The sequence below is a fragment of the Schistocerca americana genome, chromosome 1 (assembly GCF_021461395.2).
Source record: "Schistocerca americana isolate TAMUIC-IGC-003095 chromosome 1, iqSchAmer2.1, whole genome shotgun sequence".
Taxonomy (NCBI): Eukaryota; Metazoa; Arthropoda; class Insecta; order Orthoptera; family Acrididae; genus Schistocerca; species Schistocerca americana.
The window spans coordinates 815,979,445-816,001,322 of NC_060119.1; the positions used below are offsets into that span (position 1 = coordinate 815,979,445).

Consider the following 21,878-nt stretch of genomic DNA (forward strand, 5'->3'; position numbering starts at 1 on the left):
GTAAGTGTACGAACGTCAGACGTATTGTCGTGCCGTGTATCCTATGTCGTGGTCTCAGAAAGAGGCAGTGATGAAGGAGAAGAAAAATGCTGGACTAAGTGGCACTTAACTGTATACAGAGCCATATAAAATAGTAAACATGCCACATGAAGGACGTTATGTCCTCGCAAATCCAGACACATTGAAGACAAAAGATCTTTACCTTCACGGTGTCATAAAGTGATCGGTAGTTATTCTCTTGTTACTAGTAAGTTAGTTCTATATTTATTAAGTACATAGTAGGCGTAAGATCAAGTGCAAATGAACACTCTTCCAGTGTGCAAAACGTTGTGTACTATAAACATTACTGTCCATCAGACTCTTTAAGGGGCTCCGGAACGCCCTATACTTGCAATGTTAAAATAACGCTTTAAATTACATCTTTCCTCACAAAGTATTTGAGGTAGGAAGTTTAACTTTTTATAGATTATTTATTGGAATATGGGCTACAACTTAGCACAGGGATTTTACAAAATTTTAGTTCAGTTATTAAAGATGGTTTTTTTTCAATTGTAATGAAAATTCACAACATTTTTTTGCAATTTTTTATTTATAGATTCAAAAATATACAGTTTTTTGGAAAAAGGCTGTGTTAATTTATGCAGAAGGTACTGTGTAACATTTACTGAAAGTTTGAAACAAATATGTTTGGAAGATCATTAGAAAATATGTAATTAGTATGAGAAAATAAAAGTTTTGGGAATCGAGCGACAAAGATTGGATTAACTTTTTAGTGCATTCCAGGTCCATAGGATGGATTATCTTCATCCTCTGCAAACTCCTCCTCCAGCTTCCTCTTGTTCCTCCTCCTGTTTACTCTTGCTTGTATTTCTAGAATCTTTACAGCCCTGTCTGCAGCCCGAAGGCGTCCCTTGTCTAAAGCAAGCATCGCTCGTTGTTGTGTTCGTAGATTTTGCTACCATTTTCTTCAGTTTTCAGTTACTGCAACACTGTTCCAAAAGGTGGTCATGTATGAACACTTATCACATTTCAGTTGTATTTCACTAGCAAGTCCTACGTGCTTTATTATGGAGAGTTCCAGACCAACATCACTACAATGAATACATCTTACACAGTTTGAAAAAATTCCTTTGAGAACCGACATATCAAATATTTCATTCACATCCGATTCGCCCATAAAACATTCATAGTTTTCACTCATTGAACCAAGCTTCTTCTGTGAAGTATTTTCTTTCCCACTTTGACTGCTATGGGCAGGTGTACTTGAGAGGTTAGATTCACTCACTTGGTTATCGTCTTTATTGTTTACAGTAAAAACACATACCTTTGGCTTTCCAACATTTCTCCTTTTCTTAAAAGCCTTCAGAGGATTTCTAATAACTTTACTTTTACTCATTATTATACTTCAACAAAACAGAGACTCAAGAAACAGAATTAATTACGAATATTTTCGAGATAACGACAGAGTAAATAAACATGAAACAATCGACAATCACACCAGCGATATATATTGGACCATCACAGGTTAGCCACAACACATACTTTATCTCACATCACTAAAATGTACCTGATGAACACGGACGTTAATAATAACACCATTTGACAGCAGTTTCACAGCGCCACAGTGGGTCACGCCCATGTAGAACACATTTCAAAAAAATTTAAAAATAGTTGTAGTCTTCGGAATTGAATAAATTATATATCTATTAAAAGGTAATAGTCTGGAGATTCAGAAAACGCAAAAAAGTAAAAATTGAACTTTTCATGATTTTGAGCCTTTCCGGAGCCCCTTAAAGAACCTTCATTAAATGAATGTTTTTGCGTGTGATAAACCGACAGTCATTCACTTCATGAATTTAATATCCTAGTTGTTTTTGTATGTAATTATGTCACATTCTGAAGTCATACTATGACCATGAATATGTATACCACGTAGGCTAGACGCATGTGCCGTAGACTTGAGGCTACCGATCGATGTTTACCGCTTTGTGGACACATTTCGTTCGGGACGATCTTTGTCCGCTTTTGCTTTGAGTCGTGTTTTGACTTGTTTGATAGAGATTTTTATTTTTTTCCCTCGTGTGTGCTTCGTGTTAGGAAACGAACAGCCGGCCGGTGTGGCCGAGCGGTTCTAGGCGCTTCAGTCTGGAACCGCGCGACCGCTATGGTCGCAGGTTCGAATCCTGCCTCGGACATGGATGTGTGTGATGTCCTTAGGTTAGTTAGGTTTAATTAGTTCTAAGTTCTAGGCGACTGATGACCTCAGAAGTTAAGTCGCATGGTGCTCAGAGCCATTTGAACCATTTTCCCGTTACAGACTTCTAGGACCTGTAGAGAGGAGTGAGTACATCGTATTTTGAGTAGGAACCCATGTCCGGAAAGGTCATCCAACGAGACTACAGAGCGTCAAAGCTATAGGCGCGGGCGTCTGTAAATGTACGTATACACGGGGTTGAGGCGTAGCGCCGTATACCGATCCTGCCTTGGAGGCGATTAAGTGGGAGATGTGACTCAAAGATGGATAGTGACAGATGGTGACACGAGACTGGACGCGCACGTGGTTTATGTATCAGCCAATAGAGGACAACATTGGATAGGGGGACTGTGATTTTAGTTTCGATTGTGCCCACTAGAGCGCACTAGAGTAATAGAATGTTTTTCATAAACTGTTCTAGTAGTTTCATAAAGTGTTATTATGTCTTTTTGTGTATGTAAAATGTTATAAATGTGTTTTAGCAGTATGAATGATGCGTGAGTGCGGTTTAAGGTTAATATGAAGATGATTGTTTAACGAGTTATGTTGTAGGATTTAGTGTGGGAACATTTCGAAGAAGTATGGATGTGGACAAAGGGGATTTTTGTAGAATAGATTTGTAATGTAAGTTTATGGTGAAGAGAATGTTAATTCAGGTATAAATAACAATAGTAAATAACTTTATGTATAAACAAAAATTCAGCATATTAGATAATAACGTCGGTAAAAAATGCAGTCGTTAGGTTTACTATTTTGCGATTGGTTGTTGATGAAAAGCGCGGACTGACGCGGGAGAATGTTGTTTTGCTATTGGCTGTTGAATAAACTGGCCAAGGGTAAAGCAATATTCTTCGCGCGCCTTTCTCTGCTGGTAGAGAATACTTAAGAGTATTCTAGAGAAGAGTCGAAGCCTAGCCATGAAACAGTTCGGACGTGTGTAGTAGTAGTCCCGATGGAAATGATAAGTTGCCGGATCTAGCAGTGTTTCATACATCAAAAGTGTGGTAAAGTGACGGCATAATTATTCCGGTGGGCGTGTAGAAATTTCGGAATTTTTAAGTGAATTTTGTGACGAGAAAAGACATATATTCCGCGTGGCGTATTGAGCACGTCGGTGGCTAAAGACTGTGACTGCTTTTGGCACCGACAGACTTAATATTTGGCGAGCATTCCCAATCAAAAACAATCAGTATTTTTGTAGCTATTACGTTTTCGGGAAATGCAACACCATAAACTTGCTAACGTGAGTGAAAGCGATTGTGAGTGATTGTGTTAAGACTAGCACGGGCTTGGGAGTGATACTTGTTCACCTAAGTTTCAGAATATATTAACTGAGGACAAAATTTCCAACCTTTCATTTCGTGTGAAGACTTTCTCCCGAAACGTAGATTAGTGACTTTAATTGCAGCCTGGTTCACGTCAAAGTACAGTAGGTTTCACTCGACTTCCCTACTGATGATATGCTCAATGTTCACAGGGATAGGTGCAGGTTCGTCGTAATGGGACGGAAAGAACCGTGCCGCCGCAGGGTGATTCCGTGATGATGTTACAGACTTTCTAGGATGATGGAGAACGATAAATTTATTAATTTGAAGTATGCATCTCTGTACCGGAAACGAACGAGTCGAAAGTTATAAACGAAAACGGTTCTGATACCTCTGACTGTTGAGTACATGTACCGGTTCTTGTGTTGCGAATAGTGTAGGGTTGGTAACTTTCAGTGGTGGTAGTGTGGACAAAAACGAGAAAAAAAGTTCAATAAACGTGGGCTCTAAAGTGCGTACTTCAACAGTATGAACACTTGCTCAGTAGAGGAGATGTGTTTCACATTAGCGAAGATGAACGAATGTTCATAGCTCCTCAGGTTGCTATTCAAAATACGATGTACTCACTCCCCTCTACAAGTCCTAGAAGTCTGTAACGGTAATTTCCGACCACCCTGTCTATATATATATTTGCGAAAGAATACAGCAACAGACTATTTTGTTTGCTCACCACGTCAGGTGACGTAATCTGAAGACTGCGGGGTGGTTTTAATCCTGGGTTTTCCACTGTCCCGTAACCCAAACGGGGGAACAAGGACAAATATAGTCCTGGCAAGTCTACGAAGTATTTTCCGGACTACATCTATCTTGACAACACATCACAGTAAAATACCCCATTAGTAAACACAGCAATGATACAAATATTTTCTGCAATGATCAAAAAGCTGTTTTAGACTAAATGAAATACAAAATTTACGTGAACTTGCAACCTCAAGTAATGGAAAACCTGTAATTCCAATTCAGTGTACTCATACATGAAAACTACTGCGACTATATCTAATATACGAAATGAACTTGTGCCAATTCGACGTACGTGCCCTGTTAAGCAATAACATTTCATGTAAATGTCTTAAAAAGTCCAGGGAGCTGCGATCCGTCCCCTGGCGTATTTTTCCCTATGAATATACTTGTAAAAGGGACTTAATATTTTTCTATAATGTGTGAAAAACATTGACATTTTTTCATGCAAAGTGCAACGAGTGAAAAGGACAAACACTGTAAGCACGATTTATTACCCACGTAGACAGTGATTAAAGAAGACAGTATATGCTCTGTTAATTTTCATTTGACTGATAAAAGAGAAGGCATTGTACCTTTTCGAGTAGTATCGCTGACCTTGCTAGACATAGTCTTCCAACGTTCCATATTAAGAAGCCTGTAACAAGTGTAATAATTGTTAATTTATCCAAATCGTTTTCAGAATACAAAATTTAATTTGTTACTATTGACGCCATCTTTTATTTATAGAAGAACTGTGTCCTAATCTGCAGTTATTAAAAGTTTTATTAGTTACCCTATTGTTGTCCGCCATTACGGTCGTTATAACTATTTTTGGTAATTACGGCTCTTCTAGCCCAAATATTATTGAGAATACTTATTCATTTTATGCATTTAGGAAAGTACCGGTAGTAAAGCATCTCCGTTATTCTTTCCATTTTCTGACGCAAAATTTTGCCGTACTGTGCCACTAATGTCGAGTATGTTATTTTTCACATACGCGCCATTACAGAGAAATCTATAGCTAAATATGCTCCCAGCGTGTTACTAAAAGGTGCGTTTACGCTGCGATTTGTATCGGCACATGTATGAGATACATATATATATGCGACTTTGCGACATGTATCGCGACTTGTATGAGCTGACAAGTATCAACTTCATACATGTATGAGCGTGCGTTTACACTGATTTGTATCACTGTGCGATGGCTTCCGACGACGATTTGGAAGATTTCACATTTTTATGTGCTGGTACACTTGCTCTTTTGGAAGATGATAGGAAGAAAAGGCGGAGGAAGCGTAGATGGTGGCAGAGAGAGTTTCTTCGCAAACGCGCTACTCACGGAGCTTACGCAATGCTCGTTCAGGAATTAACGCTAGAGGATGGCGCATATTTTAGAAATTATGTTAGGATGAGTATGGAGGATTTCCGCGGTTTGCTATCTCTTGTTGCTCCTCTTGTGTCCAAAACCAACACAAACTTTCGGGAAGCGATTCCACCAGAGGATCAGTTGGCAGTAACACTCCGTTTTTTGGCCACTGGGGATTCCTTTTCGACGTTAATGTATCTGCATAGGATATCAAAAAGTGCCATATGCAACATTATTCTTCGTTTTTGCGAGGCCATTGTGCAAGTTTTATCCCAAGAAGTGAAGGTAAAAGTTTTATATATATATATATCAGAGTATGTAATACATTATATAATTTTTTCATGCATCTGGCGCGTATATCAGTTTTTTGCTATTATTCCGGCGGCCTCGCGTGATAATGTTGGCAGCGGATGCTAATGCCGACAATCGTGTGTGAGTCGTTGGCATTAGTAATCGCGCGACAATGCAAATGTTTTGTCATGAAATCTTCGTTTTACGAGGGCAATTACTTTTAACGAGCGGACGAGGGTACATACAAGTAACTGTCAACCAGGAACAGCAGCACAAATTTTCTACCGCGCCGTTGATGTTGCCAACATAACCACGTGAGGATGCTGGAATAGGAACTAAAATTTTAACGGCACATACCTTTTTCAGCATAAATTTCTCAAATTTTGCTGAAATGGGTTAGCTTTTAGTTCTTTGGATCGACTGACATGCTTCACTCAGTAATACAATATCACAATTTCTGAGGACACTTTCTTCACAGTAAAGATATCCAACAACATTAATTTGTATTTAGTTTTATTAAATAGTACTTGACAGCACATTACATGCATATTTCAACGTTTATACATGTTTTTAAAGAATACATAAATTATGTTGCATTTGCATTTATTAGTTCATCGTTTGCCTCCTGCAAACATCTGTAGATTCCGTTCTCAAGTCTTGCCGTAATTGTAGTATGGCCATTTTCATACAGAAATCTGAGCTTATTGGCGACCAAGTCACCCAAGTGGGTAAACTGGTCCCTTTTCCTGCCTGCTAAATTGTCGCCAACTTTTCTTAAGGTCTGTAAAAGACCTTCTCGGTCTTCATCTAGGTCTCTCCTGGCTCTCTTCAGTGCACTTGATCTACCACTTCCACTCGGACTTGGAGTGGTACAGGGTGCCACGGTTGCACATCCACTTTCATGTGGAGGCACAGAGATGAGTGGAGTGGTTTCCACTTCCACAATGTCTTCTGGGGGCGTGGCAAATGTCACCTCCTCCATTTCTGTGACATCGAAAGGGAAACTAATGCTTCCTTCTCCTTCTCCTTCACCATCTCCTTCTCTGGCTGGGGCTTCCATGACCTTTAAAATACATAACACATTTCTAAGGCAAAGTGAGCTATATGTTATACATACATTATAATCAAAGTATCTTAATGTATTTAGAATTTCTTTGAGTGTCCATGCGTAAATTAAATTAAAAGAGTAACAATTTTCTTTCCAGCTTCCTGCTACTGCAGAGGAATGGCTGAAAATTGCCAAAGAATATGAAGAAAAATGGAATTTCCCCAGGTGTTTGGGAGCTATAGATGGGAGGCACATTGACATTGTGGCACCACCCAACAGTGGAACAGTTTATTTTAATTATAAAGAGCGCTTCAGCATTGTTTTGCTAGCAATTGCTGATGCTAATTATAGAATAATTTGCGCTGATGTTGGCACGCAGGGGAGGATTTCAGATGGTGGTGTCCTTAAAGACACCACATTTTACAAAATGTTAGAAACAAAAACTCTAAATATACCACCACCAACTCCTCTTCCTGGTAGGAGCAAGCCTGTTCCATATGTTTTCGTCGCTGACGAAGCCTTTGGCCTAGAGGAAAATATTGTGAAACCATTTCCAGGTCTGCATGAAAAAAATAGTTGGCAACGTATTTTTAACTATAGAGCATGCAGGGCAAGAAGAGTAATAGAAAATGTATTTGGGATTATAAGTGCTGTTTACAGAGTGCTGAGGAAGCAAATGCTTCTCAGTCCGGGGAAAGCTACAGTGGTGGCACTAGCCTGTGTTTATTTACATAATTTTCTTCAAAACAGAAAATCTCAAAGTTATTGTCCAGCAGGAACATACGACAGAGAGGGAGATGATGGCAACGTAATACCTGGGTCCTGGAGGGAAACCCCTACTGTGCTGGAGCCACTGCCCAGAACTGGCCGAAGAACTTCATTGCTGAATGACAACAGAAGAGAATATGCTGAATACTTCTGCAGTATTCAGGGCTCCATCCCATGGCAGTATGGAAAATAAGTTGCACATCATTGTTAAATGATGACATAAAGTAATATGCTCTATTCTTCTGCAGTATTCAGGACTTCAAACCATAGCAGTATGGAGAATCATGTTTTTCAGTGAAATTGTAAATATTCACATTATGTAAAGCATTAGCACGAAAAAATGTTGCCAAATATATGATTAATAAAATAATATAACAAATTTACTTACTGGTACTACTTCATGTGTGCTCCTATGAGAGAGTGGTTTGTAATTGTCTCTTATGAACTGCATACTTTCAAAAGCATACCATGAAGTGTGGTACACATTGCTTGTAGCACTTCCACTTCCTTTGCTGCTCTTCCGTTTCGCTAACTCGCGACTATATTGGCTTTTTAAATTATGCCACTTGTCCTCACATTTCTTCCTTGACACGTTAAATGCCTTGGCAATTTCCTCCCACTCGTCGTACCTTTTGTGAGTGTTCTTATAGTCTCGTATTTTCACATCCCATATACAGGGATCTACACCTACATCTACATTGATACTCCGCAAGCCACCCAACGGTGTGTGGCGGAGGGCACTTTACGTGCCACTGTCATTACCTCCCTTTCCTGTTCCAGTCGCGTATCGTTCGCGGGAAGAACGACTGTCTGAAAGCCTCTCTAATCTCTCTAATTTTACATTCGTGATCTCCTCGGGAGGTATAAGTAGGGGGAAGCAATATATTCGATACCTCATCCAGAAACGCACCCTCTCGAAACCTGGCGAGCAAGTTACACCGCGATGCAGAGCGCCTCTCTTGCAGAGTCCGCCACTCGAGTCTATTAAACATCTCCGCAACGCTATCACGGTTACCAAATAACCCGGTAACGAAACGCGCCGCTCTTCTTTGGATCTTCTCAATCTCTTCCGTCAACCCGACCTGGTACGGATCCCACACTGATGAGCAATACTCAAGTATAGGTCGAACGAGTGTTTTGTAAGCCACCTCCTTTGTTGATGGACTACATTTTCTAAGCACTCTCCCAATGAATCTCAACCTGGTACCCGCCTTACCAACAATTAATTTTATATGATCATTCCACTTCAAATCGTTCCGCACGCATACTCCCAGATATTTTACAGAAGTAACTGCTACCAGTGTTTGTTCCGCTATCATATAATCATACAATAAAGGATCCTTCTTTCTAAGTATTCGCAATATATTACATTTGTCTATGTTAAGGGTCAGTTGCCACTCTCTGCACCAAGTGCCTATCCGCTGCAGATCTTCCTGCATTTCGCTACAATTTTCTAATGCTGCAACTTCTCTGTATACTACAGCATCATCCGCGAAAAGCCGTATGGAACTTCCGACACTATCTACTAGGTCATTTATATATATTGTGAAAAGCAATGGTCCCATAACACTCCCCTGTGGCACGCCAGAGGTTACTTTAACGTCTGTAGACGTCTCTCCATTGATAACAACATGCTATGTTCTGTTTGCTAAAAACTCTTCAATCCAGCCACACAGCTGGTCTGATATTCCGTAGGCTCTTACTTTGTTTATCAGGCGACAGTGCGGAACTGTATCGAACGCCTTCCGGAAGTCAAGAAAAATAGCATCTTCCTGGGAGCCTGTATCTAATATTTTCTGGGTCTCATGAACAAATAAGGCGAGTTGGGTCTCACACGATCGCTGTTTCCGGAATCCATGTTGATTCCTACATAGTAGATTCTGGGTTTCCAGAAATGACATGATACGCGAGCAAAAAACATGTTCTAAAATTCTACAAGAGATCGACGTAAGAGATATAGGTCTATAGTTTTGCGCATCTGCTCGACGACCCTTCTTGAAGACTGGGACTATCTGTGCTCTTTTCCAATCATTTGGAACCCTCCGTTCCTCTAGAGACTTGCGGTACACGGCTGTTAGAAGGGGGGCAAGTTCTTTCGCGTACTCTGTGTAGAATCGAATTGGTATCCCGTCAGGTCCAGTGGACTTTCCTCTATTGAGTGATTCCAGTTGCTTTTCTATTCCTTGGACACTTATTTCGATGTCAGCCATTTTTTTCGTTTGTGCGAGGATTTAGAGAAGGAACTGCAGTGCGGTGTTCCTCTGTGAAACAGCTTTGGAAAAAGGTGTTTAGTATTTCAGCTTTACGCGTGTCATCCTCTGTTTCAATGCCATCATCATCCCGTAGTGTCTGCATATGCTGTTTCGAGCCACTTACTGATTTAACGTAAGACCAGAACTTCCTAGGATTTTCTGTCAAGTCGGTACATGCCTCTATAAAATGCAGTGTATTTTGTTTGGACCAAGAAGTCATCGCAAATTTTAAAACACGCGGGCACAACACACGACAAAATACACAAATAACTGCACAACAAACGACAGTCGGCAGCTCCAAAACTCAAAACAGCCGCCAAAGAGCCTGGTACTACGCATGCGCTAAACTTCAAAATAAGCGGCAGGCGACAAGACGACAGGAAATGATAGTACTGCGCATGCGCGAGTTCTTAAAATGTCGCTCATACATGTCGCGTATATGGCCAAAAAGCGATATACAAAATGTATACGCGACATGTATGAGCTCGAGGGTCCGCATACAAGTTCCGTGAATTTTTGTATGAGGTGATGTATCGCGACATGTCAAATTGACATGTCGCTCATACATGTCGCGATACATGTATCCCAGTGTAAACGTACCTTAATAAATACACATACAGTGGTCCATTGATAGTGACCGAGCAAAATATCTCACGAAATAAGCATCAAACGAAAAAACTACAAATAGCGAAACTCGTCTAGCTTGAAGGGGGAAACCAGATGGCGCTCTGGTTGGCGTGCTAGATGGCGCTGCCATAGGTCAAACGAATATCAAGTGCGTTTTTTTTTTTAAATAGGAACCCCCATTTTTATTACATATTCGTGTAGTACGTAAAGAAATATGAATGTTTTAGTTGGACCACTTTTTTCGCGTTGTGATAGATGGCGCTGTAACAGTCACAAACGTATAAGTACGTGGTATCACGTAACATGCCGTCAGTGCTGACGGTATTTGCTTCGTGATACATTACCCGTGTTAAAATGGACCGTTTTCCAATTGTGGAAAAGGTCGGAATCGTGTTGATGTATGGATATTGTGCTCAAAATGCGCAACGGGCATGTGCTATGTATGCTGCTCCGTATCCTGGACGACATCATCCAAGTGTCCGGACCGTTCTCCGGATAGTCACGTTATTTCAGGAAACAGGAAGTGTTCAGCCACATGTGAAACGTCAACCACGACCTGCAACAAATGATGATGCCCAAGTAGGTGTTTTAGGTGCTGTCGCGGCTAATCCGCACACCAGTAGCAGACAAATTGCGCGAGAATCGGGAATCTCAGAAACGTCGGTGTTGGGAAAGCTACATCGACATCGATTGCACCTGTACCATATTTCTACGCACCAGGAATTGCATGGTGACTACTTTGAATGTCGTGTACAGTTCTTCCACTGGGCGCTAGAGAAATTACGGGACGATGACAGATTTTTTGCACACGTTCTATTTAGCGACGAAGCGTCATTTTCCATCAGCGGTAACGTAAACCGGCATAATATGCTCTATGGGGCAACAGAAAATCCACGATGGCTGTGACAAGTGGAACATCAGCGACCTTGACGGGTTAATGTATGGTGCGGCATTATGGGAGGAAGGATAATTGGCCCTCATTTTATCGATGGCAATCTAAATGGTGTAATGTGTGCTGATTTCCTACGTAATATTCTACCGATGTTACTACAAGATGTTTCGCTGCATGACAGAATGGCGATGTACTTTCAACATGATGGATGTCCGGAACATAGCTCGCGTACGGTTGAAGCGGTATTGAATAGCATATTTCATGACAGGTGGATTGGTCGTCGAAGCACCATGGCCCACACAGTTATCGGATCTGACGTCCCCGGATTTCTTTCTGTGGGGAAAGTTGAAGGATATTTGCTATTGTGATCCACCGACAACGCCTGACAACATGCGTCAGCACATTGTCAATGCATGTGCGAATATTTCTGAAGGCGAACTACTCGCTGTTGAGAGGAATGTCGTTACACGTATTGCCAAATGCATTGAGGTTGACGAACATCATTTTGAGCATTTATTGCATTAATGTGGTATTTACAGGTAATCACGCTGTAACAACATGCGTTCTCAGAAATGATAAGTTCACAAAGGTACATGTATCACATTGAAACAATAAAATGTTCAAACGTACCTACATTCTGTATTTCAATTTAAAAAACCTACCCGTTACCAACTGTTCGTCTAAAATTGTGAGCCATATGTTTGTGACTATTATAGCGCCATCTATCATAAAGCGAAAAAAGTGGTCCAACTAAAACATTCATATTTCTTTGCGTACTACACGAATGTGTAATAAAAAAAATGGGGGTTCCTATTTTAAAAAAAAACGCGGTTGATATCCGTTTGACCTATGGCAGTGCACCGAGCGAGGTGGCGCAGCGGCTAGCACACTGGACTCACATTCGGGAGGACGACGGTTCAATCCCATGACCGGCCATCCTGATATAGGTTTTCCGTAATTTCCCTAAATCGCTACAGGCAAATGCCGGGATGGTTCATTCGACAGGGCACGGCCGACTTCCTTTTCTATTCCGATGAGACTGATGTCCCCGCTGTCTGGTCTCCTCCCCCAAAACAACCCCCAACCTATGGCGGCGCCATCTAGCGGGCCAGCCATAGCGTCATCTGGTTTCCCCCACCAAGCTAGACAAGTTTCATTCATTGTAGTTTTCCGTCTGACGCTGAGATATTTGGCCCAGTCACGATCAATGGACCACCCTGCATTGTGAGTGAATTAGCATATCTGAGGCATGTGCTATCATTTAGCAGGATTTGTTGTTGTTGTTGTGGTCTTCAGTCCTGAGACTGGTTTGATGCAGCTCTCCATGCTACTCTATCCTGTGCAAGCTTTTTCATCTCCCAGTACCTACTGCAACCTACATCCTTCTGAATCTGCTTAGTATATTCATCTCTTGGTCTCCCTCTACGATTTTTACCCTCCACGCTGCCCTCCAATACTAAATTGGTGATCCCTTGATGCCTCAGAACATGTCCTACCAACCGATCCCTTCTTCTGGTGAAGTTGTGCCACAGACTTCTCTTCTCCCCAATCCTATTCAATACTTCCTCATTAGTTATGTGATCTACCCATCTAATCTTCAGCATTCTTCTGTAGCACCACATTTCGAAAGCTTCTATTCTCTTCTTGTCCAAACTATTTATCGTCCATGTTTCACTTCCATACATGGATACACTCCATACGAATACTTTCAGAAATGACTTCCTGACACTTAAATCAATACTGGATGTTAACAAATTTCTCTTCTTCAGAAACGCTTTCCTTGCCATTGTCAGCCTACATTTTATATCCTCTCTACTTCGACCATCATCAGTTATTTTGCTCCCCAAATAGCAAAACTCCTTTACTACTTTAAGTGCCTCATTTCCTAATCTAATTCCCTCAGCATCACCCGACTTAATTAGACTACATTCCATTATCCTTGTTTTGCTTTTGTTGATGTTCATCTTATATCCTCCTTTCAAGACACTGTCCATTCCATTCAACTGCTCTTCCAAGTCCTTTGCTGTCTCTGACAGAATTACAATGTCAGCGGAGAACCTCAAAGTTTTTATTTCTTCTCCATGAATTTCAATACCTACTCCAAATTTTTCTTTTGTTTCCTTTACTGCTTGCTCAATATACAGATTGAACAACATCGGGGAGAGGCTACAACCTTGTCTTACTCCCTTCCCAACCACTGCTTCCCTTTCATGTCCCTCGACTCTTATAACTGCCATCTGGTTTCTGTACAAATTGTAAATAGCCTTTCGCTCCCTGTATTTTACCCCTGCCACCTTTAGAATTAGAAAGAGAGTATTCCAGTCAACATTGTCAAAAGCTTTCTCTAAGTCTACAAATGCTAGAAACGTAGGTTTGCCTTTCCTTAATCTTTCTTCTAAGATAAGTCGTAAGGTCAGTATTGCCTCACGTGTTCCAGTGTTTCTACGGAATCCAAACTGATCTTCCCCGAGGTTGGCTTCTACTAGTTTTTCCATTCGTCTGTAAAGAATTCGTGTTAGTATTTTGCAGCTGTGACTTATTAAGCTGATAGTTCGGTAATTTTCACATCTGTCAACACCTGCTTTCTTTGGGATTGGAATTATTATATTCTTCTTGAAGTCTGAGGGTATTTCGCCTTGCTCACCAGATGGTAGAGTTTTGTCAGGACTGGCTCTCCCACGGCCGTCAGTAGTTCCAATGGAGTATTGTCTACTCTGGGGGCCTTGTTTCGACTCAGATCTTTCAGTGCTCTGTCAAACTCTTCACGCAGTATCATATCTCCCATTTCATCTTCATCTACATCCTCTTTCATTTCCATAATATTGTCCTCAAGTACATCGCCCTTGTATAGACCCTCTATATACTCCTTCCACCTTTCTGCTTTCCCTTCTTTGCTTAGAACTGGGTTTCCATCTGAGCTCTTGATATTCATACCAATCGTTCTCTTATCTCCAAAGGTCTCTTTAATTTTCCTGTAGGCGGTATCTATCTTACCCCTAGTGAGATAGGCCTCTACATCCTTACATTTGTCCTCTAGCCATCCCTGCTTAGCCATTTTGCACTTCCTCTCGATCTCATTTTTGAGACGTTTGTATTCCTTTTTGCCTGTTTCACTTACTGCATTTTTATATTTTCTCCTTTCATCAATTAAATTTAGTATTTCTTCTGTTACCCAAGGATTTCTACTAGCCCTCGTCTTTTTACCTACTTGATCCTCTGCTGCCTTCACTACTTCATCCCTCAAAGCTACCCATTCTTCTTCTACTGTATTTCTTTCCCCCATTCCTGTCAATTGCTCCCTTATGCTCTCCCTGAATCTCTGTACAACCTCTGGTTCTTTTAGTTTATCCAGGTCCCATCTCCTTAAATTCCCACCTTTTTGCAGTTTCTTCAGTTTTAATCTACAGGTCATAACCAATAGATTGTGGTCAGAGTCCACATCTGCCCCTGGAAATGTCTTACAATTTAAAACCTGGTTCCTAAATCTCTGTCTTACCATTATATAATCTATCTGATACCTTCTAGTATCTCCAGGGTTCTTCCATGTATACAACCTTCTTTCATGATTCTTAAACCAAGTGTTAGCTATGATTATGTTGTGCTCTGTGCAAAATTCTAACAGGCGGCTTCCTCTTTCATTTCTGTCCCCTAATCCATATTCACCTACTATGTTTCCTTCTCTCCCTTTTCCTACACTCGAATTCCAGTCACCCATGACTATTAAATTTTCGTCTCCCTTCACAATCTGAATAATTTCTTTTATTTCATCATACATTTCTTCAATTACTTCGTCATCTGCAGAGCTAGTTGGCATATAAACTTGTACTACTGTAGTAGGTGTGGGCTTCGTATCTATCTTGGCCACAATAATGCGTTCACTATGCTGTTTGTAGTAGCTTACCCGCATTCCTATTTTCCTATTCATTATTAAACCTACTCCTGCATTACCCCTATTTGATTTTGTGTTTATAACCCTGTAGTCACCTGACCAGAAGTCTTGTTCCTCCTGCCACCGAACTTCACTAATTCCCACTATATCTAACTTCAACCTATCCATTTCCCTTTTTAAATTTTCTAACCTACATGCCCGATTAAGGGATCTGACATTCCACGCTCCGATCCGTAGAACGCCAGTTTTCTTTCTCCTGATAACGACATCCTCTTGAGTAGCCCCCGCCCGGAGATCCGAATGGGGGACTATTTTACCTCCGGAATATTTTACCCAAGAGGACGCCATCATCATGTAATCATACAGTAAAGCTGCATGTCCTCGGGAAAAATTACGGCTGTAGTTTCCCCTTGCTTTCAGCCGTTCGCAGTACCAGCACAGCAAGGCCGTTTTGGTTATTGTTACAAGGCCAGATCAGTCAATCATCCAGACTGTTGCCCTTGCAACTACTGAAAAGGCTGCTGCCCCTCTTCAGGAACCACACGTTTGTCTGGCCTCTCAACAGATACCCCTCCGTTGTGGTTGCACCTACGGTACGGCTATCTGTATCGCTGAGGCACGCAAGCCTCCCCACCAACGGCAAGGTCCATGGTTCATGGGGGGGATTTATGCCGACCGAAAGTGGATGCCTGCTGCAGTGTGCTGCCACCTGGTGGCACTGAAGTGAACTTCTAGTTGAGACGAACCGTGCACGTCCTTTATCAAATCCGTACGTATTTCGCCTGCAAGACAATTACGTCATGCGAGTCGCACATGCGAAAAAGCACCTTAAAACACGCTCAACTGAAGATGCGCTCACGACCCTGATGCTAAGTTTCACAGAGTCTAGAGGACCAATAGCTGGTAGATGTAAGTGGCATATCTTTCGGATTGCAGCATCTATGCTATGTTTAACAGCATTCAAAGAAAAATGATGAATAAATCTGCAGGGTGTTGAAAGTTATGGTTTCATGTGCTGTTGTGCTGTTACACAGAAGCTGCCACTGGTTACGTCTGCCTCTAAAAGAACGTTTAGAGAACTGTGCACTCGGTCTTAAGTTATTGGAATTACCAGACAAGTTTTCCGAAATACCCAGGTATCACAAAAATTTGTAGTTTCAATTACACACCGCACTACGAATCTCTCTAAAACACGTTGTTCAGAATGTGATTTATTATGCTACAGTGGCGACTTCGGTGTATAAATGTTTTGTCAGTGTGGTTACGATCACATAATGGTTAATTTATGTGATGAAAGTAGATGTTTCTATTACATGATGAATGGATAAAATTTGTATGTGAGTGAGAAAGTATTATTTAATTAATGAAAAGTAGATTTGCGGTTTCACAGTAGTACACTTTAGTCTAAAAATTATGTGTATTAATGCACTACTGGCAGTAGGTATATTCAGGTAGGCTACTGGTAATCAGATTCTAGTACTGGAAACTTCACTGCTCTTGAATACTTGCCCAGTGGATTTGAGAAAGGACATAGCACGATTTCTGGTGACAGTGACAGATTCAGTGTAGCCTTTAATAAAGAAAATCATCTATATTACAGTGTCTTTTAGTGCACTCGCATGAAGTATACCTCCAAAATTTGATACAGAATAAATTAAAAGTTTCTTAGTATTTGGGCTGCAAGAGTGAAAAGAATAACTTTTAAATCAATGTTTATGGCATGGTAAATAACATCCAATGTATCACACAAAATCTCTGAAACTCAGAACGTGGTATAGGCCTAATCACTGGAAAGATGTAATTGCCACATGTCAGATATCACAGTCACTTGTGGTTTTACTTGAGCCAGAACTGCATTTTTAATGTATCAGATTTTTTAAAAGAGCTCAAATACTCCTCTAGGCAAGCATTAGAAATCCATTTTGCTGAATTTGGAGCTGTGTAGACATACACTATGTGATCAAAAGTATCTGGACACCTGGCTGAAAATGTCTTACAAGTCCGTGGCACCCTCCATCAGTAATGCTGGAATTCAATATGGTGTTGTCCCACCCTTAGCCTTGATCACAGCTTCCACTCTCACCGGCATTCGTTCAGTCAGGTGCTGGAAGGTTTCTTGGGGAATTGCACCCCATTCTTCACGGAGTGCTGCACTGAGGAGGGGTATCGATGTCGGTCAGTGAGACCTGGCACGAAGTCGGCGTTTCAGAACATCCTAAAGGTGTTCTATAGGATTCAGGTCAGGGGCCCTCTTCTGTTTCTTTCCGCCACCTTGCCGATCGGTTCGGTACGCGAGCGCACCGAGCGGTCTTATTTCCGAAACAGAGCCCCAACATTATTCAGTAAGCATTTCGAAAGCGATGCCGAAAGGTCCTAGCTAACCGAAGCGCTGTTGTCAGTTCCCCATCGCGCCAACCAATAAAAAGCAATCTGCCTCAGACCCGCGCATGCGCACTACAGCGCCACAGCGGCACGAACTCGAAGCGGCTACCAGCCATGCCATTCTTCACAGTACTGAAAAGTGTGGTCAGAATACGTAATACTGTTCAAATTTCGCAGACCACGGGCTTCCATTAACGCATGATAACGATAGAATATTGACTGTGTTCTGGAAACTGTCATAGATGTCACATTATGTCATTTTATTCTCAATCACATCGACGTCTTGTTTTGGATTTTACGTTCCGGAATATGAGTTAGGAATGGAGAGTAGTACCACATTGTACAAATACATCTATAGAAACAGACCAAAAATTCATTTTTTCTGTTTTCCATCGTTCCTTAGTCGCTTCAAAATTCATGTAGGTACGTTCCGTGTATGCAACTAATTGAAGGCAGTTTGTTTATAGCCATATGCATTTCGCTTCCTTTATTCGTGATGGTACTTCACAAATAAAAGAAGAGAAACGCATGTAGGAATAAACTACCATCAATTAGTTGCGTAGATGGAACACATCTCCACGGACCCGAAAAACTGTTTAAGAGAGTGTCAAAGAATAAGAAAATGCATAGAATGTGGTTGTAGCTCGCTCCGAAAGATCCAGATGGTGAAGTAGCCTTCTTCCCTATATGATACATCAACGATTTGCTTCATAAAAACAAAATTTAAAAAAATCGCCTTTTGGAGAGCTTTTGGCGTGTGCAGCATTAGAAGTTCGCCTTAGTTTATAACAGGCATCTAATGAATCATAATGTTTCATACATTATGGTATAGTCTGAAAATATTGTAGCAGGAACCTTTCATCTCTGTCTACTGTTGTTAAGGATTCGATCGCAGGTAAGTACCTGTGACAAACTAGAGTACAAACACGATTGCTGCTAGTTTCATTTGCAGTAATTTACGTTGTGCTCTTAGTTTCCTGCCTGACCACACTCTCGGAAATCGCTATGTATAACGAAAAAAGTGGTGAATTATTTGTGACAAGAAGAAGTATAAATGTCACTGCCAGTTGTTTCACGCACTGTCATTTCATCTTTCATTACTTAAACATATGGAAGTCACGAAATCGGAGATACTCGTTACTAAGAAAGTCCGCTCTTATGCGTTAATTACTACGAATATTTCAGAAAAATGCTTAACTTTGACGATTAACGAAGTCTCAGAATGTGTCGCAGACACTAAAAGGGGAAAAAAATACTTTCACATCCAGCAGAATACGAATCTCACCCTTCACCACTGCAGTTCGTCGCTCTACCAACTTCGCTACTACAACCCACATGCACAGGGCGCTTTATTTCATGTAACTCCATTTGAGAGACGCAGGCTGACTTCGTTGCCGAATGATGTGGGCGTAAGCCGTAAATGCATGAAATTTTAGGTTTCCTCTATCAGACTTTGCAAATTTCCTTTGCATTGTTACTTAAAAGCTTTAAACACTTTTCGATAATTAATAAGTAAACTATTTACGGAAAAGATTACACGAAGTCACTAGTAATTTCAGCGAACACTCTTGAAATATACGTAAGCAGAGCCGATGTCTTGATATTTAATGATTTTTCAACTCTTAATTGCATAAAAATTACAGGTGTTTTGAGAGAATATTGACCGAAAACGTTTTTTTTATTTGATGTTGTAATCTTTCACAGTAACAATCTAGCCTAACCATATTTCTAACAAAGGAAAATAGTCTGTTATGAACTCACTTTCCAAATGGACGCGTCCTGTGGTGATTCTTCAGTAACACAATCACTAAATCCAAAGCTAAAACCGCTAAATACGTTTAAAATAGCAAATTATAAGTGTAAATAAAGCACAGCTAACCGAATGACAGGGCCACACCGAAATCCAAAACCTTTCGGTACAGTTGTCAAAAAATCGGCGGGAGTACCGTTCGGTAACAGATCTCACAAGCTTAATGAATAGGAAATTCGGATAAAGAACCGAAAATGACATTACTACCGAGACTAACCTACTGCACCGATCGGTATGAGCGAAATAGAATAGGACTCCTGAATTCTGTGCAGGCCATTCCATTACAGGGATGTTACTGTCGTGTAACCACTCCGTCGCAGGCCGTGCATTATGAACAGGTGCTCGATTGTGTTGAAAGATGCAATTGCCATCCCCGAATTGCTCTTCAACAGCGGGAAGCAAGAAAGTGCTTAAAACATTGATGTAGGCCTGTGGTGTGATAGTGCCACGCAAAACAACGAGTGCAAGCCTCCTCCATGAAAAACACCACCACACCGTAACACCCCCGCCTCCGAATTTTACTGTTGGCACTTTACCCGCTGGCAGATGACGTTCACCGGCCATTTGCCATACCCACACCCTGCCATCGGATCGCCACACTGTGTACCGTGATTTGTCACACCACACAACGTATTTCCACTGTTCAGTCGTTCAATGTTTACGCTCCTTACATCAAGCGAGGCGTCGTTTGGCATTTACTGGCGTGATGTGTGGCTTATGAGCAGCCGCTCGACCATGAAATCCAATTTTTCTCACCTTTTGCCTAACTGCCATAGTACTTGCAGTGGATCCTGATGCAGTTTGGAATTCTTGTGTAATGGTCTGGATAGATTACAACCCTCTTCAACTGTCGGCAGTCTCTGTCAGTCAACAGACGAGGTCAGCCTGTATGCTTTTGTGCTGTACGTGTCCCTTCACGTTTCCACTTCACTATCACATAGGAAACAGTAGGCCTAGGGATGTTTAGGAGTGTGGAAATCTCGCGTACAGACGTATAACACATATGACTCCCAATCATCTGACCACGTTCGAGGTCCGTGAGTTTTGCGGAGCGCCCCATTCTGCTCTGTCACGACGTCTAATGACTTGCGAGGTCGCTGATGTGAAGTACATGGCAGTAGGTGGCACCACAATGCACCTAATACGAAAAATGCATGTTTTTGATGTCTCCAGATATTATTGATCACATAATGTACGTCAGTTAACCGTTAATGATTGTCACTCAGCATACGTGTGGAAGACAATCACGGAGTCTGGAATAAGATACTCTGAACATATACAGCACTGTAAAATGGAAAAACGTACGTGCACCACATTTGCAAACCACTTCATGGAACAGAATAACCAGCCACTGGTATAAAAACGCCAGTAAGCAGTAACAATAATTTGTAGACAGCCTATGTCCATCTACTACAACCCAAGAAAATCCACTACAGCAACGTTAACATAAGATACACAATCCCTGTCACTTGAATAAATTATTTTTCGTGGTTATAATCTACACCTGAAAAATCCTACTTGTGGTTTCCAATAAAAATGCGATTTCAGTCCATACATTCCGAGCTATATCGCTATTATGATATTTTTCATCCTCAGGATGCCACAAACTACTCCTCTGGCTAGACTTATCTGTTTCCACAGGGCGTGTTTCGTGTCGTGCCGGCCATTATCACTATAAAAAACAAACGGATTTGAACTTCACAGATTGTCATCGGAAATATGTACGTTCTGGCTATGAAATCGGCTGTATTGTGACCGCGTACGCGTTTGCGTATGGATTTGGGAAGATCGGCCGTCTTCGGACGATGTCGGTCGTCGGCGGAATCCACCGATATCGGTGCCATTGTGACCGCAGCCTAGTGAAAAGAACGCATGTATCTACGTATGGGCGTTCTCTTACCCACACGTTGCTTCATTGCGCAAGCAGTCTGCTATGGTCATTCTATACTTCAGAGTTTGTGCTCCATTTATTGTGATGCTGAAAAAATTAAATAGAAAAAGACAGAGGCCACTTTGGGTAAAAAGTTATCTCGATAATAGAGTTAAGAGAAATATGAAGTGACGAAACGTTTTGTTTCTAAATTTTAGGAGGAGGTCACAGTGAGGTTTTAGATTTTCTGCTTGGTGAACTGCAGACTACAGTGATAATACTGTACATAACATTTCGTTACCTGATAACCAGAGACTTATACCCCAGTTTGAACTATGTATTTCATATTTAAAGACAAAGCATTTCAGCGATTATACCTGGAAC

The 21,878-nt window shown here is 41.2% G+C and overlaps 1 protein-coding gene across 1 annotated transcript; it reads right to left on the reverse strand.

Annotated features, from left to right (window-relative positions):
* Window positions 1-6,388: 6,388 nt before the first annotated feature.
* LOC124546033 lies at window positions 6,389-8,338 on the reverse strand. The gene is made up of 2 exons (XM_047125007.1): window positions 8,161-8,338; window positions 6,389-7,019 (listed from the first exon to the last, which is right to left on the reverse strand). The coding sequence occupies exons 1-2, from the start codon at window positions 8,221-8,223 to the stop codon at window positions 6,543-6,545; spliced, it is 540 nt and encodes a 179-aa protein (XP_046980963.1). The 5' UTR covers window positions 8,224-8,338; the 3' UTR covers window positions 6,389-6,542.
* Window positions 8,339-21,878: the final 13,540 nt, after the last annotated feature.

Excerpts from the sequence above, each read along its gene's own strand:
- LOC124546033 (XM_047125007.1), bottom strand. The coding sequence starts at position 8,223 with ATGCAGTTCATAAGAGACAATTACAAACCACTCTCTCATAGGAGCACA. Across the intron at positions 7,020-8,160 it reads GCACACATGAAGTAGTACCA|GTCATGGAAGCCCCAGCCAG; the intron begins GTAAGTAAATTT and ends TGTATTTTAAAG.